We start from the raw sequence: 27,387 nt of genomic DNA, 5'->3' as shown, positions 1-27,387 counted from the left end.
TCCCCCAGAAAATCTCTAGAACCGACAACTCCAGCCCTGGGGGCTTGTGAGAGTCTGCATCCGCTCAGTTGTCACACATCCCTGTCCCATGTCCATAAGGTCGGTGCGGTGGCTGCCGGTTCCCCGGAGATCATCCGTGCCTCAAACCTAGCCCGACGATCCGGTAGGTCTCAAAAAACAGTGTATGGTGTTTCAGGTTGCATGTTTCCCCCCGGTGACTTACTGGCTAGCCTGCTTCCTTTGCGGGGCAAAAAGAAACGCTTTGATGCGATCTCGCGGGGAACTGGACTGAACGGAGATGGGACGAGGTGTGTGTGTGTGTGTGTGTGTGTCCGAGCGTCAATGGTTCTGACTTTTGGAAACTAGCTACTGTACTTTGGTCATGCCATGCTTTCATGGAGGAGAGTCATGGAGGGCTTGGTGTGGACCGTTGAGATGCTTTCTATGGGAGGGCTGTGTGGCATTGTTTCTTGTTTCTTTCTATGTTACCTTGGTATTGTTAGTAGTTGAATGCTGGGCTGGTGGTACATACCTACCTAGGTACCTGTACCTAGGTAGGCACTTGCTTAGTTGAATAGTAGTCTTTTGAGGGAACGGCATTGAGGGAGTTGGAATAGACTTGATGCCAACCACACTCTCCATTCTTTGTTCATCGCAACATGCTTTCTCTCCCCGTATCTGACTCTGGTTCTGACTCCAGAGCAAGGGAGTAAGGAGAACCATCAACAACTCCACCAGTTTGGTGAGCAAAGATCCAGCCCCAAACCCTACATCTTGCCACAAATCGTCAGCCGGGGTGGTCCGATTCCCTGGCTTCTGATCTGACCTGGATTCCGACGATCCACTTCCGTTGCTTCTTTTTTTTCGCGACTAGAATTTCTCTGTACCCGGGAACTGAAACGGCACAATTCCTCGCGGCTGCATGTTTCCAAGTCCAGGATGAAATTCCTTAAACGATCACAGGCATATATCTGGGGCGCTTTGGAATTCTTCTAGAACAACACACGTGTCGAAATCTGTGTTATTCTTTCTTATTTTATTCTTCTCGGGATGAGAAGTAGAGCATATCGTTTTCCTGATGAAACCTGTACCTGGGCGATGGCTCGATGTTAGTGTCCCGGAAGGGAAACCCCGTCTGATTGATGTGATCTTCGTGCGGTTCAGCAGAAGAAGAAAAAAAAAATAGAAAAGAGTGGACACCGTCTGGAAGGTCTCTCACTCAAAGAGAAACCGACTGCCAGGTGTCGGACAGTTGGATGAAATGGAGAGCTGGCCGCTGAGGAATGTGTACTTTCTTTCGCAAATACGGAGTACAGAGTGCCATTAATTGCTGGAAGCCAGGCGGGAAAATTAGTACCCATCTGTTCAGTCAGTCTTTTTCTTTGTTCTTCTGAAATTGTGATTCAAACCGGAATTTAGGGTTCTAGAAGAATGCTAGAATTTGGTCTTGGATTCAACCTCCAGACAGCCTAGAGCACTTCCCAACGAGAACGAAGAAAGAATGATGGGGGAAAAGCGCTAGCTATGGTTCTTTTGTCATGGATCAGGAAGAAGGGAGGATGTCGATGTCGTTCATCACAAGATTACCTAATTAGGAAATATTTGAATACCAAGGCGGTGCGACTATTGTGCCGGCATAACCAGGCGGTCAGCCTGGAGCTGGTCCCTCCCCGCAATTGGCGTTGAGGCTGGCTGAAGAACCGGTGAGCTGTTGACAAACGTTCTATGAGTTGAAGGGCGCCCAGCGGAGATCGATAGATTTGTCTCCACGTTCCAGTGTTTTCTATTTAAACTGCTCGCAGCTCTGGTGGAATGAATTCATTATCGTCGTTCCCCGAGGCATCTTCCGGGGATGTCGCTCTAGACAACGGAGGCGTAAAGAAGCCACAGATCAAGGTGGACGGTAAGTTGATTATTTACGATTGCGTGGCGGGTACTGATAATGTATAGAGCCACCCAAATTTGATTTGGAAAGCTATATCGCCAATTACACCGGTGAGTTCATGGCCTGTCTGACTCGAGTTGTGCAGCAACTGAATGAGACCAGGCCGCACACGCTTCGATCGCCTCTGCCTCATCGGCGTCACATCGACATATCTCTCGACGGAAGCCCTGAAGTTAGCAGTCGCCGAGGCCAAGTCGGGCAAGGATGTCGGTCGATATCGAAGAGCCGTGGCGGCGTTGGCGGAGGTGGCCCCCAACGAGCCCGAGGCACAACCCGATAATGCTTGGATCGAGCGCACGCAAAAAATGACCCGCGCGGAGACAGATCGGTTGGAGCATGAGTTGCGAGGATACAAGAATAACCTCATCAAGGAGAGCATACGGGTGAGCCAAGGGTGCCAATCCATTTAGGAAAGATTCTCGCTGACTTGCTTGTCAGATGGGAAATGAGGATCTCGGGCAACATTATCATCAGATCGGCGACCTTGCGGCCGCGGCAAAAGCATACTCGAGAATGCGAGATTATTGCACCACCCCCGGCCACATCGCGTCGATGCATCTCAAATCGATCAACGTGGCAGTTGAGCGGGGTGACTGGCTGGCTGTCCAGTCGAGCGTGCAACGCCTGCAGAGCCTACAGTTGAAGACAGACGATCAGGCCAAGATCCAGGCCAAGATGTCCGCGGCGATGGGCCTGGCGCATCTCGCTTTGGGGGCGTACCTGGATGCGGCCAATTGCTTCCTATCGACGGACCCGGGGCTGGGTGATGCCTTCAACGAGCTCTTGACGTCTAACGATATCGCCGTTTACGGCGGCCTGTGTGCGCTGGCGTCGATGGACCGCGCCGAGTTGCAGCGGCGCGTTCTCGACAACGGCGAGTTCCGCAGCTTCCTCGAGCTCGAGCCGCACATCCGCCGCGCCATCTCCTTCTTCTGCAGCTCCAAGTTCCATTCTTGCCTCGAGATTCTCGAGACCTACCGTCCGGACTACCTGCTCGACCTGCACCTGCAGCGCCACGTCGCCGCCCTCTATGAGCGTATCCGCACAAAGGCCATCCAACAATACCTCATCCCGTTCAGTCGTGTCACCCTCGACGCCATGGCCCGCACCTTCGCCCCCGCCATCGTCGGCGGCACCGCCGATCCAACCGACGTTCACTCCCCGTTTGTCCAGGAGCTCATCCGGCTCATTGAAAATGGAACTCTCGACGCCCGCCTTGATCTAGAAAAACGCCTGCTCGTCTCCGCACAGACGGACCTGCGCACCGATGTCCACCGTGCCGCTCTCGACAGCGTACAGGCATATCAACGTGAGGCGCATCTCAAGGTCGTCCGCGCGAATCTCCTCAACGCAGGGTTAGAGGTTCGGCAGGAGGGCAAGACGAGGCGTGGGTGGTAGTGAGGGGCTACAACTACAATCCAGTACGTATTTTTGATGCAATGGATCCAGTTTCTGGGTTTTTTTTTTCTCTTTTGTTCTGTAGGCTATCACTTTGTAGAGAGTTTTGTAGTGGTCGCTAACATTGTCCTGCAATTGTAGTCGACCAAATGCCCGATCTATCGTCTAATCCATCCTCTATGCAAGTCATGCATAAGATTATGCGGAGAACCCACTCGAGGAACACCAAAAACAAAACCAGATAATCACACAAATAAAACCAAGGGTGTGTCAAAATTCAAAACGAAGGAAAAACCCGGATGAAACCAGCCATCATCAAGAAATCCAAGCCCAAAAGATACTTATTAAACGAGGGTGAAACATGAATACAAACGGAGTCGATTTAGTCGCTGGCATCTTCATCCCTCCCCGGATAAACGATCGACTTGTTCCAAACGGCGCGGATATTATTCACGAGAACAAAGAGCCACATGCAGGCAACGCACACTGACATCGCGGAGCCAACCAACCGAGCCGGAGCCGACCCGAGGGCGTTGCCGAGAGAGATGGTTGCGATGGTGAACCCCGTGTTGGGGAAGACCATGGCCCACCAGCTCAGATGGAAGAACTTGGGCGGGGCGCGCAGGACAGCGACGGCGGCGATGGAGAAGAACCACAGACTGAGGGCCCAGAGGAACGCGGCGGAGGCGGTGGCCAGCAGGCGCAGGACCACGGCGGCGTCGACGAGGGCATGATCTTCCGCATCGGCGACGAGGAAGAAGATGGGCGTGTCGCGGGGTAGGGCGTTCGCCATGCCGATGAGAGCCAGCGCCGTGAATGCTGGTGGCCCGACGCAGATGAACATACCCGGGCGGTGCTCGCGGCAGGGCAGGCCGGCCTGCATGAGGCGGCCAATGTAGTGCGCGTACATGAGCACGCTGATCATCATGCCGAGGCCCTGGAAAGTGAGCCCCGCGGTGACGACGGCGAGGCACTGCGAGATGGGCCGCAGGTGGGGGGAGGCGATCACCGAGGCGATGGTGCCGCTGAGCATGATGGGGAAGGCCGGCAGGATCCATGACGGCATCATGGTCTGCAAGGGGTACGAATGCGCCGAGAAGACGAACGAGTACTGCACCACGGCGACGGTGAATGTGCAGGCGCAGTAGGCCCAGAAGAGCGCGACTTCGATCCGACCGAGCGTCGGCCCGGGCGTCTCGCCCGCAAAGTACTTGTGCATGCCGCAGATGATGGTTGCCAGGGAGAGCCACAGCGTCGGGAAGAACAGGCCCTCGCGCTCATGGCGGAGTGAGTCAAGCAGACACCTGTGCAAGATGAATCGGGCGGCCAGGCAGGCGCTAATGGCCACAAAGAAGAAGATATTGAGGAAGTACACGACGGTTCCGATGGTGGTCAGCCCGGGAAAATTGTAGGGCTGGTTGGCAATGAGCACGGCCAGGCCGCCGGTGCTCATCGTCAAGGTGTACCATGCCCATGTGAAATGTTTTAGCCGGTCTCGGATGGAGATTTTGGAGCGCGACTTGACCTTCGCAACCTCAACCTCCTCTCCTCTGATTGACTGTCTCTCCTCGTCCGGCGGCGGACAGAGGGTTGACGCCGAGGAGCCCGGGCGGGACACTTCTAGTCGAGGTTCCAAGAACATTGTGAACGAGAGCCGTGCGGGAGCCAACGATTGACGGGAAGAAAGAGAGCGACGAAAGAGAGGAACGAACGACTGTAATATCGACCTCCGATTGATTGTAGATAAAACGAGCGACGCACAGGAGGATATCAGCCACTGTCTAGTTCATGCCGTCCACGACGCAGAATGCACGATATTCGTCAGCTCCTTCATGGCCCTGCAAAGCCTTGACGAAGGAGAGGTCTCGCGTCTCGGATGTCGAACCCAGACGGCACTGAGTTGATAAGAAGGAGTCAACAGTCTGGCAACAAAGCCCAGCGTCGATCCTCCGTGACCCAATGATTCGTCATCCTTGCAAAATGCCAAGCGAGGGCAGATGTGGAAAAAAAGAAAAATCGAAGACGCGGTCAAGGGCTCAGGGCCCGGAGAGATTGCACGAGCCATGCTCGTGCAACGACTACTGGAATGGGTCTTGATTATCATGGACCCATGGTGGAGCCTCCAGGGCTTGAGCTTGGACCCTCCTGGTTCTCGCCCTCGCTCGTGCTCTAGACAGACAAACTGGCGCGATGTCCACAGCTCTGGATCGACATATCGTTCGACAACATGTGCAGCGGCAAGCTGCTGGGTTACGGTACTTCAAGTCGGCTTTCTTCTAACAAAAGTGAAGATCAACACCCAACAACATGTCCACTTCTTTCAATTGATCGCCCCTGCTGTCTCACTTCGCCAGCGGGTCTTGAGGTTATCTTTGGCTAACCTATGTCCGTGATACTCGATGAGGCAGTGTCCTCGGGTCTCAGCCTGCAAGAAAACAACAGATGTACGGCAGGAATAGGGGATGCATTACGGAATACTCCGTACAGATTACAATTGATGCCCGGGATTTCTTGGCAGATAACAGCCTTTGCATGCTTGGTAAGCTGCCCAGCGTGCTGTTCAAGCGTGGATTCTAGTTCGTTCTACGGAATAGTCGTCGTTGAAACGTGGTTTGGCTCCTTGATAACGACTACGGAGCTCTACGCATGAATTTCCAGCGGGTTGTGCGTGATCCATCAGATCTTGATTGAAGTTGAGCGCTAATTTATGTTGCGACGAACTTCAGTTTCCAGGTACGAAGTACAAGATTCACACTATCAGCACGAGGAGGTCGACCGAGCTTTCCGAACGAATGGGTGAAAATCGATGGAGCTTCCTAACCTAACGGAGCTGTTCCCTGTAGCCGCGGGATTTCACCCAGTGGCCCCAAGCCTGCTCTTTCGGCAAAAGATCAACCAGGGTCCGCGCATGATTGTTCGAATGTTCCGTATTGTTGTTCGACGGCTTCGGCCCGTTGCCAAGGCAGTGGGCCCAGCCAAAGGGGTCAGACTCGGGCTCTCAGCGGTCAAGACCTCAGGAGCCAGGAACGGCCAAGGCAGAGATAAGGGTGGAGCGGGTGGCGGTGCTTTAATTTTTATTTTTTGGTCTTCATCCGAGCTCAGACTGAGCCATTAGGCTACGAGTCCATAGTGGTCGGGACTCAGGAGTTTTGTCCTTTTGCAGCAATCCTGGACGATAACTTTACTTAAATGAATGAATTTTGATAGTTTAGCTATTTACTAGTTACGGATTATTCTTTCAGTACTCCGTAGACTACTCGTACGACAATCTCCGAATCCCGAGAAATCGGGTGTCTGTCGGTCTGGGTTACTCAGGATTTGGCGAGATTTTACGGCGTGTGGGATTCCGGATGACCTCGGGATGTCAGATTCACAAGGTATCGGCGCTCGTGTGCCTCGCATGCGTTGGACAGAGACACGTTCACATCCGAGTCCGTTTTCGGGTCTTCGGGCCCGACTTGAGGGTTGTTAGAACGCGTGGACTCCTGGAGGCTGGGTGAACGATGATCTTGGCCCGCCGATCAGTCAGCCCACCGAAGCCAAGACTAGGCTTCTGTTCCCGCTCCGCCATATTCAACGGCCCACCCGGAATGACTCGGTCGGTGGGACAGAAGTGTGAGGATCTCCTCTAACAGGAAACAAGAACATGATAAAAAGTTATTCCGTTGGTTAGGTTAAGCTCGAATCGGATTCATTTAACCTATCAAAGCTCAGAGCCAATATTGCCGGCTGCAGTTAGTGTGCCAGTCTGGGCTTATCTTAACTAGGGAGGGCTTACCTACTCGTCTCGTACTCGTAGTATCTTCAATTCTCACTACGAGTACGGAGTACCTACTCATTGCGATCTTGATTGGAATCGTCAACAGATTGGCACCTAAAATGCCCGTAGTGACGTTACTAACTACGCGTAACTACGGAGTGATCTTCGAATTGACCAATGTGCAGTCACTCGTGGCTATGGAGCTTCGAACGTTGACTGGACAGGGAGAGCGACGATCAGTTCAATCATTGCAGATCACCCATTGACCGAACATACTCGTAGTAGTCCGTACCTAACCCTAGGTTTTTGGTTCGATCCAGCGGTAGGCCTACCAGCAATTGATTGAACAGACTGCGTGTCCAGAATATTCGTAGTCGAGGGGTACTACCCATACGACACTGGACTATTATCGAGCTTGTCATTTCCTAACGTATTTGTACTCCGTACCGGGCGAAAAGACAGAACAAGAGAGGAGTGCTTATGCTTTCTCGTCAGCTGCACCTCCCTGGATCCATGACCCCACGAGGTGCTGAGTTCATTCAAAAGGGGGACCAGCGGAGTGCAAACACGATACGCACAGACACTGGAGCAAAGAGCAAGTTAGTTATGCAAAGAGAAAAGTTCCGATAACAAGGTACGACCCCTGGAGTCAAAAAGCGAATCAGGGACCGGCACGTGACTGGGTGCTGTGCAAAGAGATTCCGGGATTGAGCGAGGGTCAAAGCCTCAGTCTCAACACAGCCGAATTTGAACCTAGTTGTCCAAGGTACTTGAGGCTAGGTAGATACGGAGTAGGGTAACAAGTACTCGTATGGCCCCATCTATCTTCGTATTAACAACATGAAGAGTACCCATATCAGAACTGGACACTTCTTCCGGGTTCATCGCAATCTCGAACACATTTCGTTGGACTGATTTGATATTCCCCATGGTGCCCATCACATCTCCTCGGCTGATCCAACATCTCATGAATGCCATGGCACAGCGGGCGCGAATCTGTTCGGATTGATACTATGATGTATGGCATTGATTGCAAGAGTGAGGCAGCGTGCTTTGACCGCGGTGCGGCAGATCCGAGACCAAACCAACGCCATAACGATCACTCAATGTCACGCACTCGATGACGGCGAGGCAATCATACTGGGTAGCGCCCTGCGGGAAATGATGTCACGATTCTCGAATGCAAGATGTCAACCGCCTGACGATGCAGAGTACCTAGCTGGAAACATCAATGCCATCCTACACGTCGGTATCATAAATACCAGACTTAGCACTCCGTACGGAGGAGTACTATGTAATGGCTCAGCACATAACCTAGCTTGATCGTCTAGAGCCATTACCACCAGAAACCGATCGATGCAGTCAACAACAGTGAGGACGTCCTCTTATATCATGACCATCCCTACCTGGTGAGAGAAATGGGGGGCAAGTCGAAGAACTATACTCCGTACTCCGTACGGAAAGAATAAGTACTCCGGAGATACTTAATACTGGACTCCAACCGTGAATGCAGCGAAGTGGTTAACGTAGTCTCTAGTGTCCATGGGAGGTTTCGATTGCCGTCTTGTGGTTACAGTGTTTCTCGGGTCTATGCCGTCGTCTCGACGTCTGCGTGTCGTGGTGCGCCCTTGTGGTACACTCTGTCCGGTCACAGAAGTTGGCGTTGGGTAATGCACGTTCTGCGCCAATAATGTCTGGGATGTCTGATCCCAGGAGACTTGTTTATCCATCGGGTCGTAGCAGGTGTTGCTTCCGGTGTCGGGTGGAAACCCCCGGGGATTTGCGGGTCGAGGGCTGGTCCCGGGTCGCCGAGCAGGAGTCACTCGCGTCCAGAGTTCAACTCCTACTAGAGCATGGTGTCTGGGGTCCAGTCTTCAGCAGCGGAAGGAGTATCTTGGTCGCGGGCTTGACGGCGGGTAGGTTGACGATAAGAAGCAAAACGGTCGTCGTGATGCGGGAGGACTTTTGCGACATTTTGTCTGTCCTGGATGCGGACGTGACCGCCTCTCTCCTCCCCAGATCTGGGAATACTGTGAGATCTTGGGTTGAGGAGCGCCATGGCAACGAACTCGAAGACTTGAAGAAGCCGTTGAGTGAATCTCCGAAGAAACACATCTCTTTTGATCCGGATTTGTGGACCTCGCCGAACTGCTTCTCGTTCTTGGCTGTTGTGGCCCATTTTCTCAACGCCGCTCACAGATCGAACCACGTGCTTTTGGGTCTGTACCGCAGGAAAGGTAAGTAGTCACAGCGGGGAGAATGTGGCCGCAGTCCTGGAGCGCAGCATTCGTGATTATTCTCCTGAGTCTCAACTCAGATACGTACAGTGCGACAATGCAGAATCTAACAAGACCTGCCTAACTTCCTTGTGGATCGCACTGAACCCGGGTATGAGCGAAGGAGGCGCTATTCGACTGAGCGACTGGAAACGAGTACGTTGCTTCGGTCACATTTCAAACTTGACAGCGAAGGCGTTCCTAGAAGGGAAAGCAGGAAAAAAAAAAAGCCTTGGCTCAAGTCGTCGCGGAGAGGCCTCTCTGAACGATGATGATACCCTTTTGAAGGACTGGCGAGAGCGAGGGCCCTTGGGAAAGCTGCACATTATTGTCCATTGGATCCGACGTGGCCCTCAAACGTCGCGACAAGTTTGCTGACATTACCCGCAAGTCTCTCTCTGATAACGGCATTGCTGAACTTGGCCACGTTGTCTCAGACGGAGATCTTGATTTCGCTCAGCTGGTTCCAGACAATGATACCAGATGGAATTATGTTTACGCCATGATTGAGCGAGCTCTTTGTTTGAAGGAACAGCTGAACCTATTTTGTGCTTCATGTCACGCGAGAGAAACCGTCTCAAGGGTCTTCCCGAAGATGATGAACTGAGAGCTGAGGACTGGGCTGTATTGGCAACGATAAAGGACATTCTTGAGCCGATCCAGCGAGTGACAAATGCATTCGAGGGTCGGTCGGCAGAATTCGCGGAGATTATGGCAACGACATTTTGGCTTAGGAGAAAGGAGCTGACACTCCTGGCAGGAGGGTTGAGGTACGAGTATCCGAGTGTTAGTCGCCGACCCATTCAACCGCCAAATCTCTCGCTTCTCCAACATGATAGCACCCGGACTTTGGAGTTGAATCACCGTGGGGCCCTATTCATCTGTCAAAGTCTGCACAGTGCGATCGAGAAACTGGACAAGTACATCAAAATGGTGGAGGAAACCCCGGTGGAATGGTCAGCAATGATTGTGCATCCTGGGATTACTTGGTATGCGGAGTACTTACAGTAACCTGCTAACTTACATAGTAGTAGCCGTTAGGTAGGTAGTTATTAGAGATTTTACAGTTTGTAAAACCGAATGCTTGAAAAAGAGTCCAGGGCAAAGAGTACCCCGTACTCATAGCCGTAATCGAGGTCATGATTCTTCAATCTATAATGACAATAGAACTGACCACAAAGGAAACAGAGCGAGCGACTGGCTGTCGAGTCGATCTCGACGATGCTCCATCAAAACAACCCAAATGATCAAAAAATAGAGACAGCTTGAAATCAAACACATGCGGAGTCGTCAGTCATCAAGGTCATGTCCTGTCATCATCATAATCATCATCATCATCATAACCGTCGTCATAACCGTCGTCATGCAACAAAGGAAATTCGTTACACATCAAAGAATCGAAACCGCAAAACCCAGGCCAATGCAGCGACCAAGACCAAGAGCAAGTCGGCTCCAACAAAACAACCTCCAACTCCGCAGGAAGTCCGCCCTCGCGCATCAGAACACAAAAAATCTCGTCAGAAGAATGGCAAGATGAAGGATTAGATCAACCGGAACACCAAATCCGATGCCAACTCCGGCGTCGAATCCAACAAGTCTCGCAGGCTGCCACTCGGCGCATCCATGACAGCGGGAACACCCAGACCCGAAGCCCGATGAGGCGAGGCTGGCACCGGCATAGGAGGCGGCATGTAGGCCGCGAGTTCGCGCATCTTGCACGCAGCGAAGTGCGTCACAAGTTTGCGCAGCTCGCTTTCTCGGAGCAGTGTGGCCGATGTCTGACACTCCGGCTCGAAACGGGTGGTCTTGTTGTACGTGTAGCGCATAACGTCGAGGAACATTTGTGCCCGGGCATTGAACAGGTGCAAGGCCGTATCGTCCTCGTCATCTTCCGCCGGCGGCGTCAGGGAGAAGTTGAGCAGCTCCGAATGGAGTTTCTTCAGACACAGCTGCGCGAGTCCCGAGATGAGGTACCGGGTAGCGAAGACATAGACCTTGGCATGGAAGAGGAGGTACGGGACGTCCGGAACGGCGGCGGTGTTGGTCGTCGGCGATGTCGGGAACGGTACCGGGGCTGGATGCTCATATTCCAGGGCGACGAAATCTTCCCATGAACGACCGCCGAAGGTTCTCCGGTTGATGCGCTGGGATGCAAACGACGTGTCGATCGCCGAGCCTGCTTGCCTTGTGGGATCCTGGGCATCTTCGCTGTCGAGCTTCTCCGCCGGTGGGCTCTGAGCACGCCGGGTTGGTGTAGAGGGTTGATCCCACCAATTCCCCCCATCCGGCGAGTCGCCCGGATCAGTCTCAACGGCAATGTCACGCGAGGGGTCCTCTTCGGCTGCCGCTGGTTGCTGCTCCGGCTCAGCTTGGATATCCGGCCCAGGGCCCTCCACAGGCTCCTTCTTGTCCATTGGCGGCGTGGAGGGCGGGGTCAAGTTTGCGGGCGCCTCGTCAACGGCTAACGCGCCTTTCTTTTTCTTCTTCTTGTCCTTTTTCCCGGACTTCTTGGGGGTGTCGGCCGCGCCATCATCCTTGGCCTCGGGTTGCTTGTCACCCTCCGGCGCTTCTGGCGCTGCCTGCTCCGGTTCGGGCCCACCATGAACACTGCCACTGCTACCAGGGCGCTCTTGTTCCGCCTGCGCTGCCGGTGGAGGCGACGGCGCCGGCGGTGGCACGAATGATTCTCTCGATTGGGACCTCACCAATTGGGGGTACGGCGGCTCTTCCACCCTGCCTGGGTACGGAGGCACGGTGTAGTCGCGCGTGTAGGCATATTCACAGAAAGCAGTGAAAACCTCGACCTCCTCGTCCTCGAGCACGGCAATGCGGTGTTTCGACTCCCGCGTTTGCCCATTGTTCATGAGATGGTCCAGCGGTTGCGAGACATGTTTGGCAAGGCCGGATTGGATGGTGAGTTTTGTATGGTTCTTGCCAACGAGGAAGGTGAATGGAGGAGAGGTGACGATGCTGTTTTGTTCCCAGTCAGCATGCTGTGTATACTAGTACACATGTCGTCGATTGAATCGGAGTGGCACACCTGGCGAAGTCGCGAATGGTCTCCATTGCTGCGTGTCTGCTAACTCCCGATCCTTATCGAGCACTCTTGCAAGCAATGAAGCACCAGCAGCAAAGTGCAGAACAGCAAAGAAACGACACGGAGAAGAAAGAAAAAAAAATCAACGCCTGCTCTAGCCACGGCAGCAGAAACAAGATGAGAGACAGGATAAGAACCTCCCAACGCCGTGCTCAATCCCTTAGATGGGCAGCTCTTTCTGTCCAAAATGGCTACGTGGGAGCCTCTGATTCAAGAGGGGCGTTTATCACGTTCTACGTATCGGAGTAAAGCTGCCATGGACGAGGGGAAACTGCTGCTATTTCATGCTATCGGTGGCTGGTAATCTGATGCCATCGGTCACGTTCATCCCACCAGCGATGCACGCTAATCGTACTTCTCCGACGCGTCAACGCCGCTAAAATAAAAATTATTTAGAATTTTAGGCCTGGCAGGTGAGGCAGGAAAATGACGATCTCTTTTTCTCCATTTCCAGAGTGGATTACATGGTACAGTTTGGTCGGGCTCAACGGCGATTTAGGATTTCGAGCCGACAACCCCCGGCCACAGAGCTACAAGCACAGGTGGATTGATGCATGCTGGACATACCCATACCAGCCATCGTCAATGAACAAAAGACGTTCTAATTTTTTTCAATGAGCGGAGTTTGATTCCCAGGACGTGGAATTTTTTCTTATCGAGGGGCCCTTTTTTTTTTTTTGCCCACGTTTCGCACACATTGCCAACAGTCAAACCCAGTTCGAAGCCCAATCACGGTGCATGCCATGTGGCCCTGCAGGATGCATGCGTTGTACGTGGTTTTGTTGTTCAACCGCCTTAATTTCTTGCTAGAATCTCCTGATTGAACACGGAATGAATGCCGAGCTCGCCTGTGTACCTTGGAATTGTACACCGCTTTTTGCGGATGATTGGCTTCCGATGGTGGGTTTCCATGCAGGCTTTGCAGCCGGTCATGGTGAGTGGTTCGTGATGCGATTCTCCCGGAGAAAGAAAGATGGCGATTTGCCGGTGGCAGGGGAGCCTTGATGATTCGGCGAAGATGTTCGTACCTGAATGGGCTCCATAGGTACTCTGGACATGAAGCAATTCAAGGTCCTGACACTGGCAATATAGCGATGGCTGGGAACCTACTATTTACTGCCCTCTATGCTCTACAAATCAATGCACCAACCGGATCTCTGCCTTCCCAGACTCCCACTCCCGCAGCCCATCACGTAAACTATACCAGAACCTTAACTTGATGGTCTCCGACCTCGCCGCCTCGATATCTCCCGCGTCAAACGCCCCAGCCAGCCGCTCGACGCTCTGCCCGATGCGCTCGTCATTCTCGCCACGGAGCCTGGCGACCGTCTGCTCAGCCTCCTGGGCCGGCTCATTCCCCAACTCCTCGACCGTCTCCTGCACCTCCATAACTAGCATCAATGTTTCCGGGTCCAGCGCATGCTTGGCCGCTCCGTCCTCGGCGGTGACGTCGATCCCGTGCCATTCGGAGAGGAGATACTGCGCGCGGAGCAGCGGGTCGGATAACGTCCGGTACGCCTCATTGATTCGTGCGGAGAGCGCTTCGGCGCGATCCTTCAGCGGTCCCGATGGAAACTTGTCCGGGTGAATAACATTTTGGAGGCGGAGAAACTCCCGGCGAAGACTCGCCTGGTCGATATGAAACGGGGAGTTAGGAGGTGGGCCTCCGGGGATGGTTGACCGGAAAATGGTGTAGTGGTTTGTGATGTCGACATCGTTGACGGGCTGCTGTGTTGTCTCTGATTCTGCGGCTTGCGCAGTGCTCATGGATGTATTATCGGTCGACGCCCAGCGCCGTTGTCTATAGAGCGGTTCTAAGGTGGCTGGCGGTAGAAGTGATGCTTGATGTTGACATTGATGACAGACGCGCGTGCTTTGTCGGCTGAAGTTGGTGAAGTTGCCGCGGCCGGGAGGATGCGACAGGAGCATCCTCGTCTGCCGGAAAGCAACTGCTGTCCCTCGCATGGCGGTTGCAAGGAACGGGCTTGGGTCCTTTTCGACAAGTTGGAGCTGTTCCCTAGATTGATGCCTGCGAAGAAAACAAGTGTCGACGTCACAACTTCGAACAAGAGCAAGGCGCTAACCCAGAAAGGAAAATATGTTACCGTAACTACTCCGTACTCGTATGAAATTTGATTTCTTGAATTTGCTTCAAATTACGTCGCTGTAACAGCTTTACAAAGGTTCGGAACGAGCCCTCGTAACCTTTTGTAAGACTCTATCCTCATGACAACTACGACTCTACCCCCCACAACTTCACCGTCCGATCATGGCCAGAACTCGCAATCCATCTTGCGTCGTCGCTGATATCAACGCTGAGCACCTTGTCTGAGTGTCCGCTCAGCGACTTGATCAACGTCCAGTCATCCGCGCTGAATACATTGACATTGCGGTCGAAGCCCGACGAAACGAAGAACGTGCCAGACTTGCGAGGCTTCGGGTTGTCACCGCTCGTTTCGACGTCTGGGAGATACGAGGCTGATGATTCCGTGCCCTTGAACCATCGCACGTCTGACACCACGTTGCGGTGGGCGCCAATGCTGCTGGTACATCGCACCTGGCGTAAGTCCCAACATTTCACCCAGCCGTCACCGGAGGCCGAAAGCACGCGATACCCGTCGATGCTCCAGTCCAGGCCGTAGATTTCGCGGATATGACCCTCCAGGATCATGATTGTGCGCCCAGTTCGTAGGTCCCATATCCGGCCCAAGCTATCCAGACCGCCACTCGCGAGCAAAGAGCCATCCAAGTTGAATGCCACTGTGTAAACCTCTCGGGAATGTCCCTCTTGCAACAACAGCTCTGCTGTCGTCTCAACGTCCCACAACCGCCATGTCGTGTCGTAGGACGCCGAAGCGAGCCACTGGCCCGAAGGATGAAATTCGACTCGACAGACTCGCTCCGTGTGTCCAGACAACGTAGCCAGGGGTTGCCTATTGTTGAGAGACCAAAGTTGGACGTTGCCTTCACCACCGCCCGACGCCAGGTTGACCGCAGACTCTGACACGTTCGAGTCCGGCAACGTCGCACCGGGGAACCATGTTAGTCCACTGACGCGATCTCGATGTCCCACCAGGGCGGCTTTCTCATCGAGGTTTGGTACAGACAGTAATTTAATGCTGCCGGCCCAATTCCCTGTCGCGAGCGTTTGTCCGTTCGGCGCAAACCGGGTTATACTGACGGCACGCTCGGCAGCAATTTGCGATCCATATAGGTCAAGTTTCTGCAGCTTCTCCTTGACGGCTTTGCGGTACTTGATATGCGTCCTCAATGGGATGGTCGCCTGCTGCCGCTGCGCTTCTATTCGTGCCTTTGCTCGCGGCAGTGAGTACATGGCCATTTTGCGACGTGCGTTGAGGAGTTCGTGGCTGCCTTCCGTGTAAAATTCCTCCTGCTGTTCCGCTTCTGCCTCTTCCTCGGCTTCCGTAGTCGCTTCTCGCATGGACACATCTTCTCCTTCCTTTTTCTCCTCGAGAGCGAGTAGGAGTTCGCGTAATCGATCTCTTCGATCGGCCGGGCCTTCGCCAAAAAGTGTTATGGGTTCGCCGAGTTCGCGTAGTCGTTGACGCACGCGGTTGTCGTCCGTGGGCACGGGGATGGAGGCCGCTTTTCGCTTGCGCTGAAATTGTGAAAGGATGGCCGAGGCGCGTTCCGGCGCGATGCCTGCTGCAGCCGATGGAATGTCATAGTCGCGATCGACCGCTGGTGAACAAAAGCACAGTCAGAACGGGCAACGAACTACACAGTGGAAAGCTCAGGGGTGTGGCAGGAAGAAACACGTACGGACATCGGCAAGATCAATGCCTTTCTCATTGTCCTGAGAATAACGGTCAGCTTCATTTCAGGTACTTTGGCACGAGCTTGCAGCTCAGGAGGAAAAGCTCCTACCTCGACCGAATCCTCCACATAGGCGTGTCTTGCGGTTTGGGCCATCTTGGAACTCCAGCTATCAGCCCGGAGTATCCAGTCTGATGCGAAAGATATCCAACAAGTGGAAGGTTGGCAATCACTTGTGTTTGTGCGCAGAAGGATACACCTCCTCAAGTTTACTGCCCTCTCGCAGCTTGAACATTCTGGTGAGGGGACAGTGCGAGTAGCGTACCTATTCGTACGATGTCTGTAAATTAACTGTTGGAAGTATCCGCGTATCAAAATACGTTCTTGACCGTATCTGTACACAAGTTACTCATATGTGACGGTAACTACGAGTATGTACGGAGTACAGGAGGCATGTCCCACAAATTTTGTCGTATCGAGCTAGTTACCTACCTACTCCGTACAGTACCTAGGTAGGTAGGTACCTAGCATGAGAGAATCGTTCGAGAAGACGGCGCCCGACTTGAACCATTTGGCAACGCATTCTTGGCCGGTACGAGGACCTCTCACGTATCTCCCCTTGGCTACCCAGCGGAAAGCGCCTTCGGCAAATGGATCGTCCAGTTCATCATCTAGCATAATTGGAACCGTTGTATCTGCCGCTGTCAGACACCCTCGCGGTCGGAGTGTCGTAAGGGTGGCCATGCACGCAGGCTGCACATCGCGACACTCCAGGGCCTTTGGAGTACTGGTTGGCAGTGTACGACGACTGAGGAAGGTCGCAATGGCAAGAAGCGCACACTCGACCCATGATCGAAAGAGCTGAGGAAGACTGAAGAAACTGAAGTCGATGGTGGGCTTGTGCAGTATCGAAATCGTTGTTCAGCTTGACCACTGAACTTGCCTGGTCGGACTGTGTTTAGTTATAAAACACGGCCCTGGAGGTCCCTGATGATTGTCATTTCCTGCAGGAATCTCAAAGCGTCAAAGAATAAAGTCTTTGCTTTGTTCATCTGCCAGTTTAGGGTTAGGGGTTAGTCTCGGAATGCAAGTATTCAACTAAGGCGCCTGTTCTTTTTTCCTTCATTATCGCTTGTTAACTCCTGCCCTAAGTACTACTACTAGACGAGGAGAAATCATGCGAACGGACACTGGCGAGTAGAAACAAAGCGAACGCGGAATAGACAAGAGGGAGGCCATTGAGATGGAGGAGTCTTTTGCATGAATCTGATGGACTGGGATCGCACCAGGCATCATCAGAGATGAAAACTATGAGTCGTTCTCGAGGCGTAGCAAGGTCATTCTCCAGGGGCAGATTCGAATAAAGCTCCTACAGGAAAGATGTACTGTCCGAGAAGCTAGTATTACTAGTACTGGTTAAGATCTCGATCGAGTGAGAGTGCTGTTGAAAGAAACTTCTAACTGAACTATCATGAACACCCGGTGCTGTTTCGACGCGAGCAACCAGAGGTCATTTACACGACGTTTATGCATTAACATGCAGATATCAATGCACTAGACCAACTATCTCAGACGAAACATACTGTACAGCACCTATATTAGACGATATACGCCCAATGCAAATGTTCAGCCATATAACCAACGGACCATCGTATGTCATGACTCCTCAACAGCCAAAACAACCACCACGCAGATATCGTCGACTTTACCTCCGCGATACCACCTCCCCAAATCATACCGCTGCGCAGCCTTGGCAAACGGTCCATCGCGCCGTCGATCCATGCTCGCCATTTTCGCCTCCCCGACAATCGAAGCTGCCAGGAGTCCCTGCAGCGATTGATGTGCCCGGGACACAGACGATTGCGCATTCCGCTGCGGCTGCGGCGGTGACCTAGTTCCCGACAATGCCAATGTACCCAAGCCACCAGGGCGAGTCAATTTCTCCAATTCCGCGGATACCCCGATTCCGCCCTTTGGAGTGCCCGTCCACGCGCCGGTGAGTAGCATCCGCCCCGTCACGATCTTGAGCAGCTCCTGGTTGTTGAGGTTATCGAAGACGCCGTCCGTCGCCAGCACGAGGACGTCCCCGTGCTGCATGGATATAGAGGAGACCGCTGCGTCGTCCGGCAAGTCCTCGTGGTGCTCGCCGCCGAAGATGGCGGCCTGCATGCGCATCCATTGCGGGATGATGCTGAGTTGGTACGGTGTGTTGAAGTCGTGGGTTTGCGGCGTGGAGTAATGGTGGACGGCGGCAAGGCGGAGGAGTACAGAGCCGGAATCTCCGAGGCTTTTGGAGTACGCCATGAATTAGTACGAGATACGGTTAAGGGGAAGAGAAATGGTCTCATACTTGGCCAATTCCACCGTTCCATCCGGCCGCGCGATCCCAACGCATGCCGTGCTCCCGCCCGCGACAATTGTCCTGTCCTGCTGAAGCTGCTCGTAGCCCCGCTGGATCAGACTCTTCGCATGCAGCCTCCCCAATGTAGAAGAATCCCAGTCCAACGCCTCTCTAGCCATGTACGTGCAAAGCCCGTGCGAGAAATCCGCAGGGTCGACTCTGGCTTCCGCCCATCCTCCCACCCCGTCTGCGACCGCAAAGGCGACCTCATCACCACCATCGCCGTCTCCGGCGGACGACGACCGTCCCACCTTACTCACGAAAAACGCATCCTGGCCGCTGCTTGGTCTGGACCGTCTCCGCGCCGCGCGGTCGGGGAAGCCGGGATCGGAGGCCTGCTGCGAGATCCCGATGGCATCGACGACCGTCGGGTCGAACGCGTGCGTGTTCTTTTCGAAATCGAACCAGTGGCCCTTGGCGGAGAAGGAGGACGCGATTCGGTAGGATATTCGAGGTTTCGACGGCGACGAGTCTAATAAGGAGGAACTTGAATGGAACAATCTTGAGCAATGACGGTCGCAAACGACAAATCGAGGACTACCCGAGCGTAGGGTCCTCGTCATGCATTCGTTCGAAAAAGGAAACCCGCCAACGCGAAATAAGCGTCTTGCGACGGCCATACTCCTCCATAGTAATAGTCCTGTCCTGCCGATCGGAAAACCGTTTGCGCCGCTCCTTGTGCTTCCTGCCCCGACAATAGTTGTCGGTCGGCCTGGGCGCATTCGTGGGCGTTATTCAAACAAGTAGCAAGCCCGACCCTAATATCATCGGGTCCTTTGGAATGCGGCGGTTGAAGAATTCAAGCGGTCGGAACATGGGAACGGGCGGGGGCGTGTTTTGTTGCTGTCGTGTCTACCGAGTGGATTTGGACACGAAGATTAATCCCATCGATACGAGCAGAATGCGGCCGAAGCCATCCTCGTACGTCAACTAGACTCGCCATGCATCGAAGCACTTCCAGTGCAAACTAAAATTTACTGCTGTGGAGAGCATGCTCAATATTGCTGCGATTTTGTTTACAGGTACGGAGTAAAAAAAAAAAAAGAACATATGTATTCAGTCACAAAGCCAAATATAGAGTTCCATAACGCCGTATCCAAACCCAGTAATCGTACCACGAATACCCAAAGCAATGAGCAAAACAGATGGCATCGTTATTATTCGGCCATTGCTAATCGGACGAATCGGGGAGCACTTCCAGAGCGTTCTCTAGGAGCTGGATGAGCTCATCGATATCGGGTCGCTCCGATGGTTCCACCCGAAGGCATCTGCGGACAATGTCCTTGACCGGCTCGCTGATGGTCCCCTCATATGCTGTCGAGGAGCCATTCGTCGACCTCGTCGTGTTCTTGCCCTTGTTTGCCGGTGATTCATCAGGGAACCGCCAGTCACCTCCCAGAATACACATGCTGAGACTTCCGCCGGTTTCTTCGCTTCGAGCTTCGAATGGACTTTTGCCGACTAGACAAGCATAGAGCGTGCACCCGAGCGACCAGATGTCGACTTTGGTGTCAATGACGGAGCCAGTCTTAACGTCAAACAATTCTGGAGCCCGGTACGGCATCGTACTGTGCTCGGCGGCCGTGTCCTGCACGGCCAACGCCAGCGAGCGCGACGTGATGGCGATCGGACTAGGCGCAAGCGACCCGAGGTCCATGAGAATAGGTGTCCTTCCATCGTCCGCAATCATGACGTTTCCTAAAGTTCAATTAGTCGGCGTCGATGCAGCAATAGGCGCAATCACATACCAGGCTTGACGTCTCGATGCGCAAATGACCGCAACTCCCCCTCCTGGACGCCCTCTTGGCTCTGAGTCACCGGATCATCCATCAATGGTTCTTGTTCTGCACTATCCTCTTCCATCCGAGGCGTGTTTCGTCGCTTCGATTTCCCGAGTTGAGGCGCGAGGTCTTCGTCAGTCAATTCACTCTCTCTCCGAACCGACTTGGCTGCGCGCGCCGATGCATTGCCGCTTTTGACACGATATTGGTGCATCGCCTTAAGCGCCTTGGCAACCCCTAGCATCAGATGAATGAGATCTTTCTCCGGAAACTTTGTATGATTGACGAGGTTCGCATTAATAGCGTCCTGGAGATTTCCCCGCTGGTAGTACGGCAGGAGCACGTAGACGGTTTTACTGCTCGAGTCGTCGCCATCGCCGCGGAACTTGGAGCCGGATTCGGTCGTGACGCAGTGGTCAATGGCTCGGATAATGTTGGGATGAGGCGCGAATAAATGGTACGCTTCTACTTCTTTCAATGCCTGCGACACGGATTCCTGGCCAAACGGACACCGGATCTTCTTCAACGCGAACAATTCAGAGGTCGCTTTGTCTTGAACGAGGTAAACATATGAAAACCCGCCCTATGATTCCCGCCAATGTCAGTCGCTTGGCTCATTCTTTCGTCTAACCAGGCCACGTACTTCACCCAAGAGTCGGAGCAGTTTGAAACTGCGGTTATTGATCTTGAGCTGCGGCGAGCTCGGAAAGCAACACATGCAATCCGTGAAGTTGTAGAGGAGATCGAAGAAATACTGCGCCATTTTGTCGCTATGGAGTGGGCAATTGACTCTCAGTTGTCCCGTGGTGTGGTGACGAGCGGGTAAGGTCCGCTTAGGAGGCACCTAGAGGTCCTTCAGCTATGCCGTTGACGTTTGCGAGTCTAGCCCTCAGCTAGTCAAATGCATCGATAATGAATATCGTTCTTGACAGGTTGAGACTTCTGTTCCTACATGGGAATCATTCTGTGTAAACGCGTTAAACAGCCGCCTGGATCATGGCAGTGCAGGGTTAAAGGCAGGCGGGCTAGCTTGAGAGCCTGAGGCAGCGATCAGATATTAAGCCACACAGCTGTGGCTGTGGTGGCTGGATAATCTAGTTCGCCTTACTCGTACGGAGTAGTGCCTGAGGCATTCAGGCAAGCGCTCTCCACAGCCAAAGCTCAAGCCAAATCCAATGAATGCATCCTTGATCCATGGTTCCCGCAGCGGCTCGGAAGCTCCACGCTCCCTGATTGATTCAACTGTTTACTACAGTTTATGCCCCTTGTTTGGGGTTCTTTGACGCACAGCTCATCGTCGCAATCTGCTGCAGATTCCCTTGTTGCCCCTGCAGCCCACGGCTTGTTTGGCCAGAGACCGCCTTCGCCCAAGAATTGGTTCGTCAGGCTCGATGTAAAGGCTTCAGGGAGATCCTCCCCTTTTGCGTCTGAGGATCTGATTCCGTCAAGCCTGGCTCAATCTGCTTCCTTTTACCACGTTTGTCTATCGAAAATCTGCATAGAACCCTTGTCCATTGAGAGAAAGAGAGAAATCTGGGTCCTGCCATGGCGCCCTCGGACGAAATCCGGGTGGGAGACCAGGTCAACGTCCCCGGGGGCATGTACGGGGTCGTCCGATACTTGGGTCCCGTGGAAGGCAAACCCGGCCGCTTTGCGGGCATCGAGTTGGCTCCTGAACATGCCGCCAGGGGCAAAAACAACGGTGACGTCGACGGACGCAGCTACTTCACCACAACAATACCCGGTGCCGGCATTTTTGTCCCCATCAACAACTCCAAGTATGTTACAAAGCGTACAGTGACCACCCCTCCGACACCGTCGCGGCCGTCGATGCCGGCCAACTTTAGCAAGTCCGTGGGGCCCCAGTCAGTCCCACGACCACGCGTGCGCCGACCATCCCTTCCTCGTCCCGAGTCCCCTCGTGCCACGCCGGCCCCGACGGGCACAACGGCCCCAAAACTGAGCTTGAGCGGATTGAGGAGTCCATCGATTGCAAGCAAAGTACAGCCACCAGGGTCGGGCTTGAACGGGAGTATGCGCAGTCCGTTGAAAACCCCTTCCCGATTGTCCGACCGACCTCCGTCGAGAATCAGTGTGGACGAGGAGCCGCATACTCCGTCCACGAGGATAGCGCCGAGGCAAGTCACGAACGATGCCGAAGTGCAAGAGCTACGGGAGAAGGTGCGGAAGTTGGAGCAGGAGCTCCAGGACCGAGACAGGCAACTCGAGGAGCAGGCGGTGACACTGAACGAACTACAACAAAGCATCACCGAACTCGAAGGTGCGGATGGCGCATCCATTCGCCAGCAACTTCGAGAAAAGAACGAGAAGATTGCACAACTGACTGCTGAGTTTGACAGCCATCGTGCAGACTTTCGCAGCACTTTGGACACTCTGGAGGTGGCGGCTTCCGAAACTGAGCGGGTTTACGAGAGGCGACTGGAGGAGCTCCAGCAGCAGGTCCGGGAACTTCAAGATCGTGGCGAAGACGTGGAAACCGTCGCACGGCAGCTGAAGCAGCTGGAGGAGTTGGTATCCGAGTTGGAAGAAGGCCTAGAAGATGCACGCCGCGGTGAAGCAGAAGCAAGAGGCGAGGTGGAGTTCTTGCGAGGCGAGGTTGAGCGGACCAAGCTAGAACTGGAAAAGGAGCGAGAAAAGTCCGCAGGCACCCAGAACGACGGGGATTCTCGTCGCTATGCCAAGGAGTTGGAGCAAAAGGACGACGAGATTCGGGGTCTCAAGGCCATCATTCACTCGCTGAGCCGTGGCGATGTAAATCCGGCCTTGTTGAACCAGAATGGCGTCAAGCAGAGATCTGCCTCAGACGCGGACACCGCGCAACTCCAACAGCGCATCGTGGAACTGGAAACCCTGCTCGAAGCCCGAGATAGGCGAATCGAAGAGCTGCAGCGAGAGCTTCAATCCCAGAACCGCAACTCGACCGGCCGTATGTCGGCCAACGGATTCGGACGTCGGGACCGCAGCGGAACGGTCACCGTGGCTCCCCTTCGCCAGATGAAGTCGAATCGGAACAGCTCTTCGAGCAATCCTCCCAGCCACAGCCATACCCTTTCGGACCGCACGGTGGTGCCTGCTGACTTGCAAGAGAATGGCAATGGTTCCGACCAAGGCGCTCCACGCCCGTCCACTCAGAATGGCAATCGTGATCCTGACAATACCTCCTCAGAGGCGAGCAGCACGCTGTGGTGCGAGATCTGCGAGACCAACGGCCATGATATCCTCACCTGCACCACGTTCAGCAACAACGGATCCACTACTACCAGTAATGCTGAGGGGAAGAGCACACCTGCCCCGGGAGATGAACGGAAACCCGTTGAAGCGACGAAGCCGGCGGCAGGGCCTCCCCACCAGCGCACTTCAAGCGGCCTGCGGCCCCTCATCCTTGGCAGTCAGGCAGCGGTGCAGCAACAGAAGACTGGTCGTGACGCTGTGCTGGAGGGGTTGAAGGGAATCAACAACACTCCCATGTCGTCCATGTCGTCATCCATGACGCCCGTTGCCGGCAAGGCATCGGGTGTGATTGACGAGTCCAAGTGGTGTGCCCTTTGCGAACGTGATGGCCATGAGAGCATCGACTGCCCTTTTGAGGAGTAGATGGGATGTATTCCTTCCCACGGCTTACGCTCGAGCGATGATGCCATGATGATCAGGCCAGGATTGGTTCGTGCATACCTAACGTTGATACTGATAATTTCCAAAGACATCTATCCTCATTCCTCCTCTTCGACCTCCGCTTTGGATGGCAGTCAACCATTGGCAGGGTGCGCAGGCTGCGATATTGGACTATATACCTCTGTATGTTATTGCTGTTTCATTCTCCCTTGTTCTTTCTTCATTCTACCGTTTAATTGGAGCCAGTTTAGATAGTCTGATGCAGAATAATAAAAAGTTTTAGTTGCCTCGTTGATTTAGAAACAAATATCCTGAGTCAAGACGGCGGAAACCTCGGCGGCTGAACCACCTCCCCGGCCTCCCAAACCGTGGCCGCCACGGTGCCGCACTTCATACACGTCCTCTTCTCCTCATCCGCGCGGAACTCCTCCACCACCTCCTTGACCTGCGTGCCGAGATCCGTGCAGATGAATCTCTTCTGCCAGACAATCTCCCCACACTTGTGGCAATACCAGCGCAACTCATCCTCCACGCCTTCCGGCCGCGGCTGCTCCATGACCACGCCGACGGTGTCCTTGAACCGGACGGGACAGTGCGGCACGCCGGCCGGGAGGAGGAAGATCGAGCCCTCATGAATCGGGATGTCCTGGAACGTCGGCGGCGTGGTCGACGTGTCCGCCGTCTTCAGCAGCATGGAGCCCCGGTACTGGTAGAAGAACTCCGGTGTCTGGTTGATGTGATAGTCCGTCCGGGCGTTGGGCCCGCCGACGATCATCACCGTGTAGCCGGCGGTCCCCGGGGACGAAGGGTGATATACGCAGTAGTTATTGACCGGGGGCTGGAGGAGATGTGAGTTGGCTTCGAGCCTGTGACTGAAGTCAGGAATATGTTTTGGTGGGTTCGGATCATGCGGAGCGGGGACAGGCAATGCGATATGGTGTACCATTTTGGGATATTCAACGCTCCTGGGAGGTGCATTGTCTCTGTGTCTCCTTGATCGGTACTCAGTCAATCAAGTCAGTTAAGATAAGAGAGCGAGTTTTTTTTTTCCCCCTGCCATCCGAGTCATTCGATCAACACCGATTTCGATCAGGTGGGATGTCGGAATTGATCCGGAGATTATCAGATGATAAGATAAAGAGATAAGATCAACTTATCTTCACGTGATATTAAGTTGCTCATTGGTCAACGTCGACCTCCAACTGAAATTTTCCTGCAAGCTTCACCAATGTACAGCTGGACAAAGATCGAGAAACCAGAGCAGAATGTCGACGCAACAAACACCCCCGCTCATCCGCTTCACAACTCACAACAATTTCACCCAGCGCCTTGTCCTGGCAACTCTGACTGGCAAACCGGTCCACATCTCGCAAATCCGGCCCAAATCGCCTTCGAATCCGGGGCTCGCGCCGCACGAGGTTTCGTTCCTTCGCCTGCTCGAGGCCGTCACCAATGGCTCCCGCATCGAGATTTCCTACACTGGTACTATCGTCTTGTACAAGCCGGGCCTGATCACGGGCAGCGCCGCGGGATTGGGAGTGGGCAGCAACAAGGGGGTCATCCGGCATGAGATTCCCGCAACCTGCACACGAGGTGTGAGCTATTTCTTGATCCCCCTCTGCATGCTGGCGCCGTTTTCCAAGGCCCCCATGAACGTGCTTCTCACGGGCCCCGGCGTGATTACATCGGCGACCCCAACGGGAGATATGTCCGTGGACGCCGTGCGCATGGCCATTCTCCCGCTGTACAAGCAATTTGGCATCTTTAACAATATTGAGCTCCGCATTTTGCAGCGGTCAAACCCGAACCGAAACGGGAAAGGCGGCGGCGGTGAAGTCCAACTGATGTTTGGCCACCAGGTCCGCCTGCCCAAGACGCTGCATCTGCTGAATCCGGGTCGCATTAAGGTGATTCGCGGTGTCGCCTACTCAACCGGTGTCTCCGCATCAAACAATGCGCGGATGATTCAGACCGCACGTGGGATTTTGAACCCACTGGTCCCGGATACGTATATCGCGTCGGAATCATCGTCCGCGCCCTTGGTCCCGAAGAAGAACAACCCCGCCGCCAAGGAGAAGGTCGGCCTCGGCTTCGGCCTCTTCCTCGTCGCCGAATCGTCCACGGGCTGCCTGTTCTCCGCCGACGTTGCCTCCCCGCCGACGGGCGGCGAACCGCCCGAGGACATCGGCAAGCGCTGCGCGTACCAGTTGCTCGAGAATATTGCCAAGGGCGGCTGCGTGGAGCCCGCCGCGGCGCCGACAATGATCACGCTCATGGCGATGGGCTCCGAGGACGTTGGCCGCTTGCAGGTCGGCCGCGAGGTGCTGGCGGATCCAAACATGGTGCAGCTGGCGCGGGATATGGCGAAATTCGGCACTGCGGGATGGGGCGTTCGGGATGCGGCTAAATCAGGCGACGAGGAGGAGGATGAGGAGGATTCCAATGGCGGTCATGGAGATGTCGTGATTAGTATTGTGGGAACAGCCGTGGGGAATGTCGGTCGGAAGGTTGTTTGATTTTTCGATATCCCTCGAAGATGTTCCTTACTCTCTCACTCGGGGTCTGGGGTCTGCCTCGCTGGGTTTGTCTGCAGGCTTCACTTTCCCTTCCATCAAGTTCACGACCTGCGGCAAGTGCCGCCGATGGTTTTGCCGACCCTTCTACTTCGCTTCGGGGTATACAAACGAGCAGGCTGCGCCCGCTGAGTCTCTTAAAGGGGACGCCGCAAACCTATCTATCCGCATTTTGCAAGGATTTACTGCGTCAATGATACCCATGAACCCATCAACGGCCACGTGACAATTGTACATCATTAGATATAGCTCACGAATACTATAGAACGATCCGATCAAGTCTCGTCGGTCGATGATTCGAGCGAGTGAAAATCGTTCAGCAAGCGTACTGACTATATGCAAAATAGAAGCTATGGACAGCCTCGTAGGTGGGTTATATGCACCTCGTTCCTCCTCCGATGCCGACTGAAATGTTGACTGGGTCTTGAGTACTAATTGACTATACTATATGTGATTGACAACGCAGATCCAAGCAGTTCCCACATCCTGGTCCAAGAGATGCGCCAGCATTCGAGGATGGTATGAGTAATACCGGGGCTGCGTCCTGGATGGCAGCAAGATCTCTACTTGGCATGATACTTTACAAAGTAAGCAATATCGCAACATAGACAGCACCTACACCTTTCGGTAATATTCACAGAACGATAGACCGAGGAAATCTGGGGCTAAGATTGACACGGCGAGTGTTCATATGTTATCACTAAGCTTTCCTGGGTTGTCTAGCCAAACTACTGTATACGAGTAGT

The 27,387-nt window shown here is 53.9% G+C and overlaps 13 protein-coding genes across 13 annotated transcripts; 5 read left to right on the top strand and 8 right to left on the bottom strand.

Annotated features, from left to right (window-relative positions):
* Positions 1–201: 201 nt before the first annotated feature.
* VTN31DRAFT_3624 (uncharacterized protein) lies at positions 202–574 on the top strand (the record flags this gene model as incomplete). The annotated part of the gene is made up of 2 exons (XM_069403924.1): positions 202–308; positions 367–574. The coding sequence occupies 2 exons, from the start codon at positions 202–204 to the stop codon at positions 572–574; spliced, it is 315 nt and encodes a 104-aa protein (XP_069260949.1).
* A 1,238-nt stretch (positions 575–1,812) lies between these two features.
* On the top strand, positions 1,813–3,343 carry VTN31DRAFT_3623 (uncharacterized protein; the record flags this gene model as incomplete). Its single annotated transcript, XM_069403923.1, has 4 exons — positions 1,813–1,903; positions 1,951–1,995; positions 2,048–2,328; positions 2,384–3,343. The coding sequence occupies 4 exons, from the start codon at positions 1,813–1,815 to the stop codon at positions 3,341–3,343; spliced, it is 1,377 nt and encodes a 458-aa protein (XP_069260948.1).
* A 382-nt stretch (positions 3,344–3,725) lies between these two features.
* On the bottom strand, positions 3,726–4,985 carry VTN31DRAFT_3622 (uncharacterized protein; the record flags this gene model as incomplete). The annotated part of the gene is made up of 1 exon (XM_069403922.1): positions 3,726–4,985. The coding sequence occupies one exon, from the start codon at positions 4,983–4,985 to the stop codon at positions 3,726–3,728; it is 1,260 nt and encodes a 419-aa protein (XP_069260947.1).
* Positions 4,986–6,672: 1,687 nt separating this feature from the next.
* Positions 6,673–6,914, bottom strand: VTN31DRAFT_3621 (uncharacterized protein; the record flags this gene model as incomplete). Its single annotated transcript, XM_069403921.1, has 2 exons — positions 6,673–6,800; positions 6,878–6,914. The coding sequence occupies 2 exons, from the start codon at positions 6,912–6,914 to the stop codon at positions 6,673–6,675; spliced, it is 165 nt and encodes a 54-aa protein (XP_069260946.1).
* Positions 6,915–10,370: 3,456 nt separating this feature from the next.
* On the top strand, positions 10,371–10,626 carry VTN31DRAFT_3620 (uncharacterized protein; the record flags this gene model as incomplete). The annotated part of the gene is made up of 2 exons (XM_069403920.1): positions 10,371–10,420; positions 10,473–10,626. 2 exons carry the CDS (start codon positions 10,371–10,373, stop codon positions 10,624–10,626), a joined length of 204 nt encoding a protein of 67 aa, XP_069260945.1.
* A 294-nt stretch (positions 10,627–10,920) lies between these two features.
* On the bottom strand, positions 10,921–12,445 carry VTN31DRAFT_3619 (uncharacterized protein; the record flags this gene model as incomplete). Its single annotated transcript, XM_069403918.1, has 2 exons — positions 10,921–12,349; positions 12,420–12,445. 2 exons carry the CDS (start codon positions 12,443–12,445, stop codon positions 10,921–10,923), a joined length of 1,455 nt encoding a protein of 484 aa, XP_069260944.1.
* A 1,168-nt stretch (positions 12,446–13,613) lies between these two features.
* Positions 13,614–14,441, bottom strand: VTN31DRAFT_3618 (uncharacterized protein; the record flags this gene model as incomplete). Its single annotated transcript, XM_069403917.1, has 1 exon — positions 13,614–14,441. The coding sequence occupies one exon, from the start codon at positions 14,439–14,441 to the stop codon at positions 13,614–13,616; it is 828 nt and encodes a 275-aa protein (XP_069260943.1).
* Positions 14,442–14,709: 268 nt separating this feature from the next.
* Positions 14,710–16,409, bottom strand: VTN31DRAFT_3617 (uncharacterized protein; the record flags this gene model as incomplete). Its single annotated transcript, XM_069403916.1, has 3 exons — positions 14,710–16,178; positions 16,260–16,293; positions 16,365–16,409. 3 exons carry the CDS (start codon positions 16,407–16,409, stop codon positions 14,710–14,712), a joined length of 1,548 nt encoding a protein of 515 aa, XP_069260942.1.
* A 1,500-nt stretch (positions 16,410–17,909) lies between these two features.
* On the bottom strand, positions 17,910–19,376 carry VTN31DRAFT_3616 (uncharacterized protein; the record flags this gene model as incomplete). Its single annotated transcript, XM_069403915.1, has 2 exons — positions 17,910–18,540; positions 18,604–19,376. 2 exons carry the CDS (start codon positions 19,374–19,376, stop codon positions 17,910–17,912), a joined length of 1,404 nt encoding a protein of 467 aa, XP_069260941.1.
* A 449-nt stretch (positions 19,377–19,825) lies between these two features.
* VTN31DRAFT_3615 (uncharacterized protein) lies at positions 19,826–21,198 on the bottom strand (the record flags this gene model as incomplete). The annotated part of the gene is made up of 3 exons (XM_069403914.1): positions 19,826–20,352; positions 20,403–21,018; positions 21,079–21,198. 3 exons carry the CDS (start codon positions 21,196–21,198, stop codon positions 19,826–19,828), a joined length of 1,263 nt encoding a protein of 420 aa, XP_069260940.1.
* A 782-nt stretch (positions 21,199–21,980) lies between these two features.
* Positions 21,981–24,050, top strand: VTN31DRAFT_3614 (uncharacterized protein; the record flags this gene model as incomplete). Its single annotated transcript, XM_069403913.1, has 1 exon — positions 21,981–24,050. The coding sequence occupies one exon, from the start codon at positions 21,981–21,983 to the stop codon at positions 24,048–24,050; it is 2,070 nt and encodes a 689-aa protein (XP_069260939.1).
* Positions 24,051–24,384: 334 nt separating this feature from the next.
* VTN31DRAFT_3613 (uncharacterized protein) lies at positions 24,385–25,046 on the bottom strand (the record flags this gene model as incomplete). The annotated part of the gene is made up of 2 exons (XM_069403912.1): positions 24,385–24,934; positions 25,012–25,046. 2 exons carry the CDS (start codon positions 25,044–25,046, stop codon positions 24,385–24,387), a joined length of 585 nt encoding a protein of 194 aa, XP_069260938.1.
* Positions 25,047–25,333: 287 nt separating this feature from the next.
* Positions 25,334–26,584, top strand: VTN31DRAFT_3612 (uncharacterized protein; the record flags this gene model as incomplete). The annotated part of the gene is made up of 1 exon (XM_069403911.1): positions 25,334–26,584. The coding sequence occupies one exon, from the start codon at positions 25,334–25,336 to the stop codon at positions 26,582–26,584; it is 1,251 nt and encodes a 416-aa protein (XP_069260937.1).
* Positions 26,585–27,387: the final 803 nt, after the last annotated feature.

Source organism: Thermomyces dupontii (genome assembly GCF_041956625.1).
Source record: "Thermomyces dupontii strain NRRL 2155 unplaced genomic scaffold VTN31scaffold_3, whole genome shotgun sequence".
In the NCBI taxonomy this organism is placed as follows: Eukaryota; Fungi; Ascomycota; class Eurotiomycetes; order Eurotiales; family Trichocomaceae; genus Thermomyces; species Thermomyces dupontii.
Note: the sequence above shows the minus strand (reverse complement) of the source record. Positions and strands in the feature narration are given on the sequence as shown.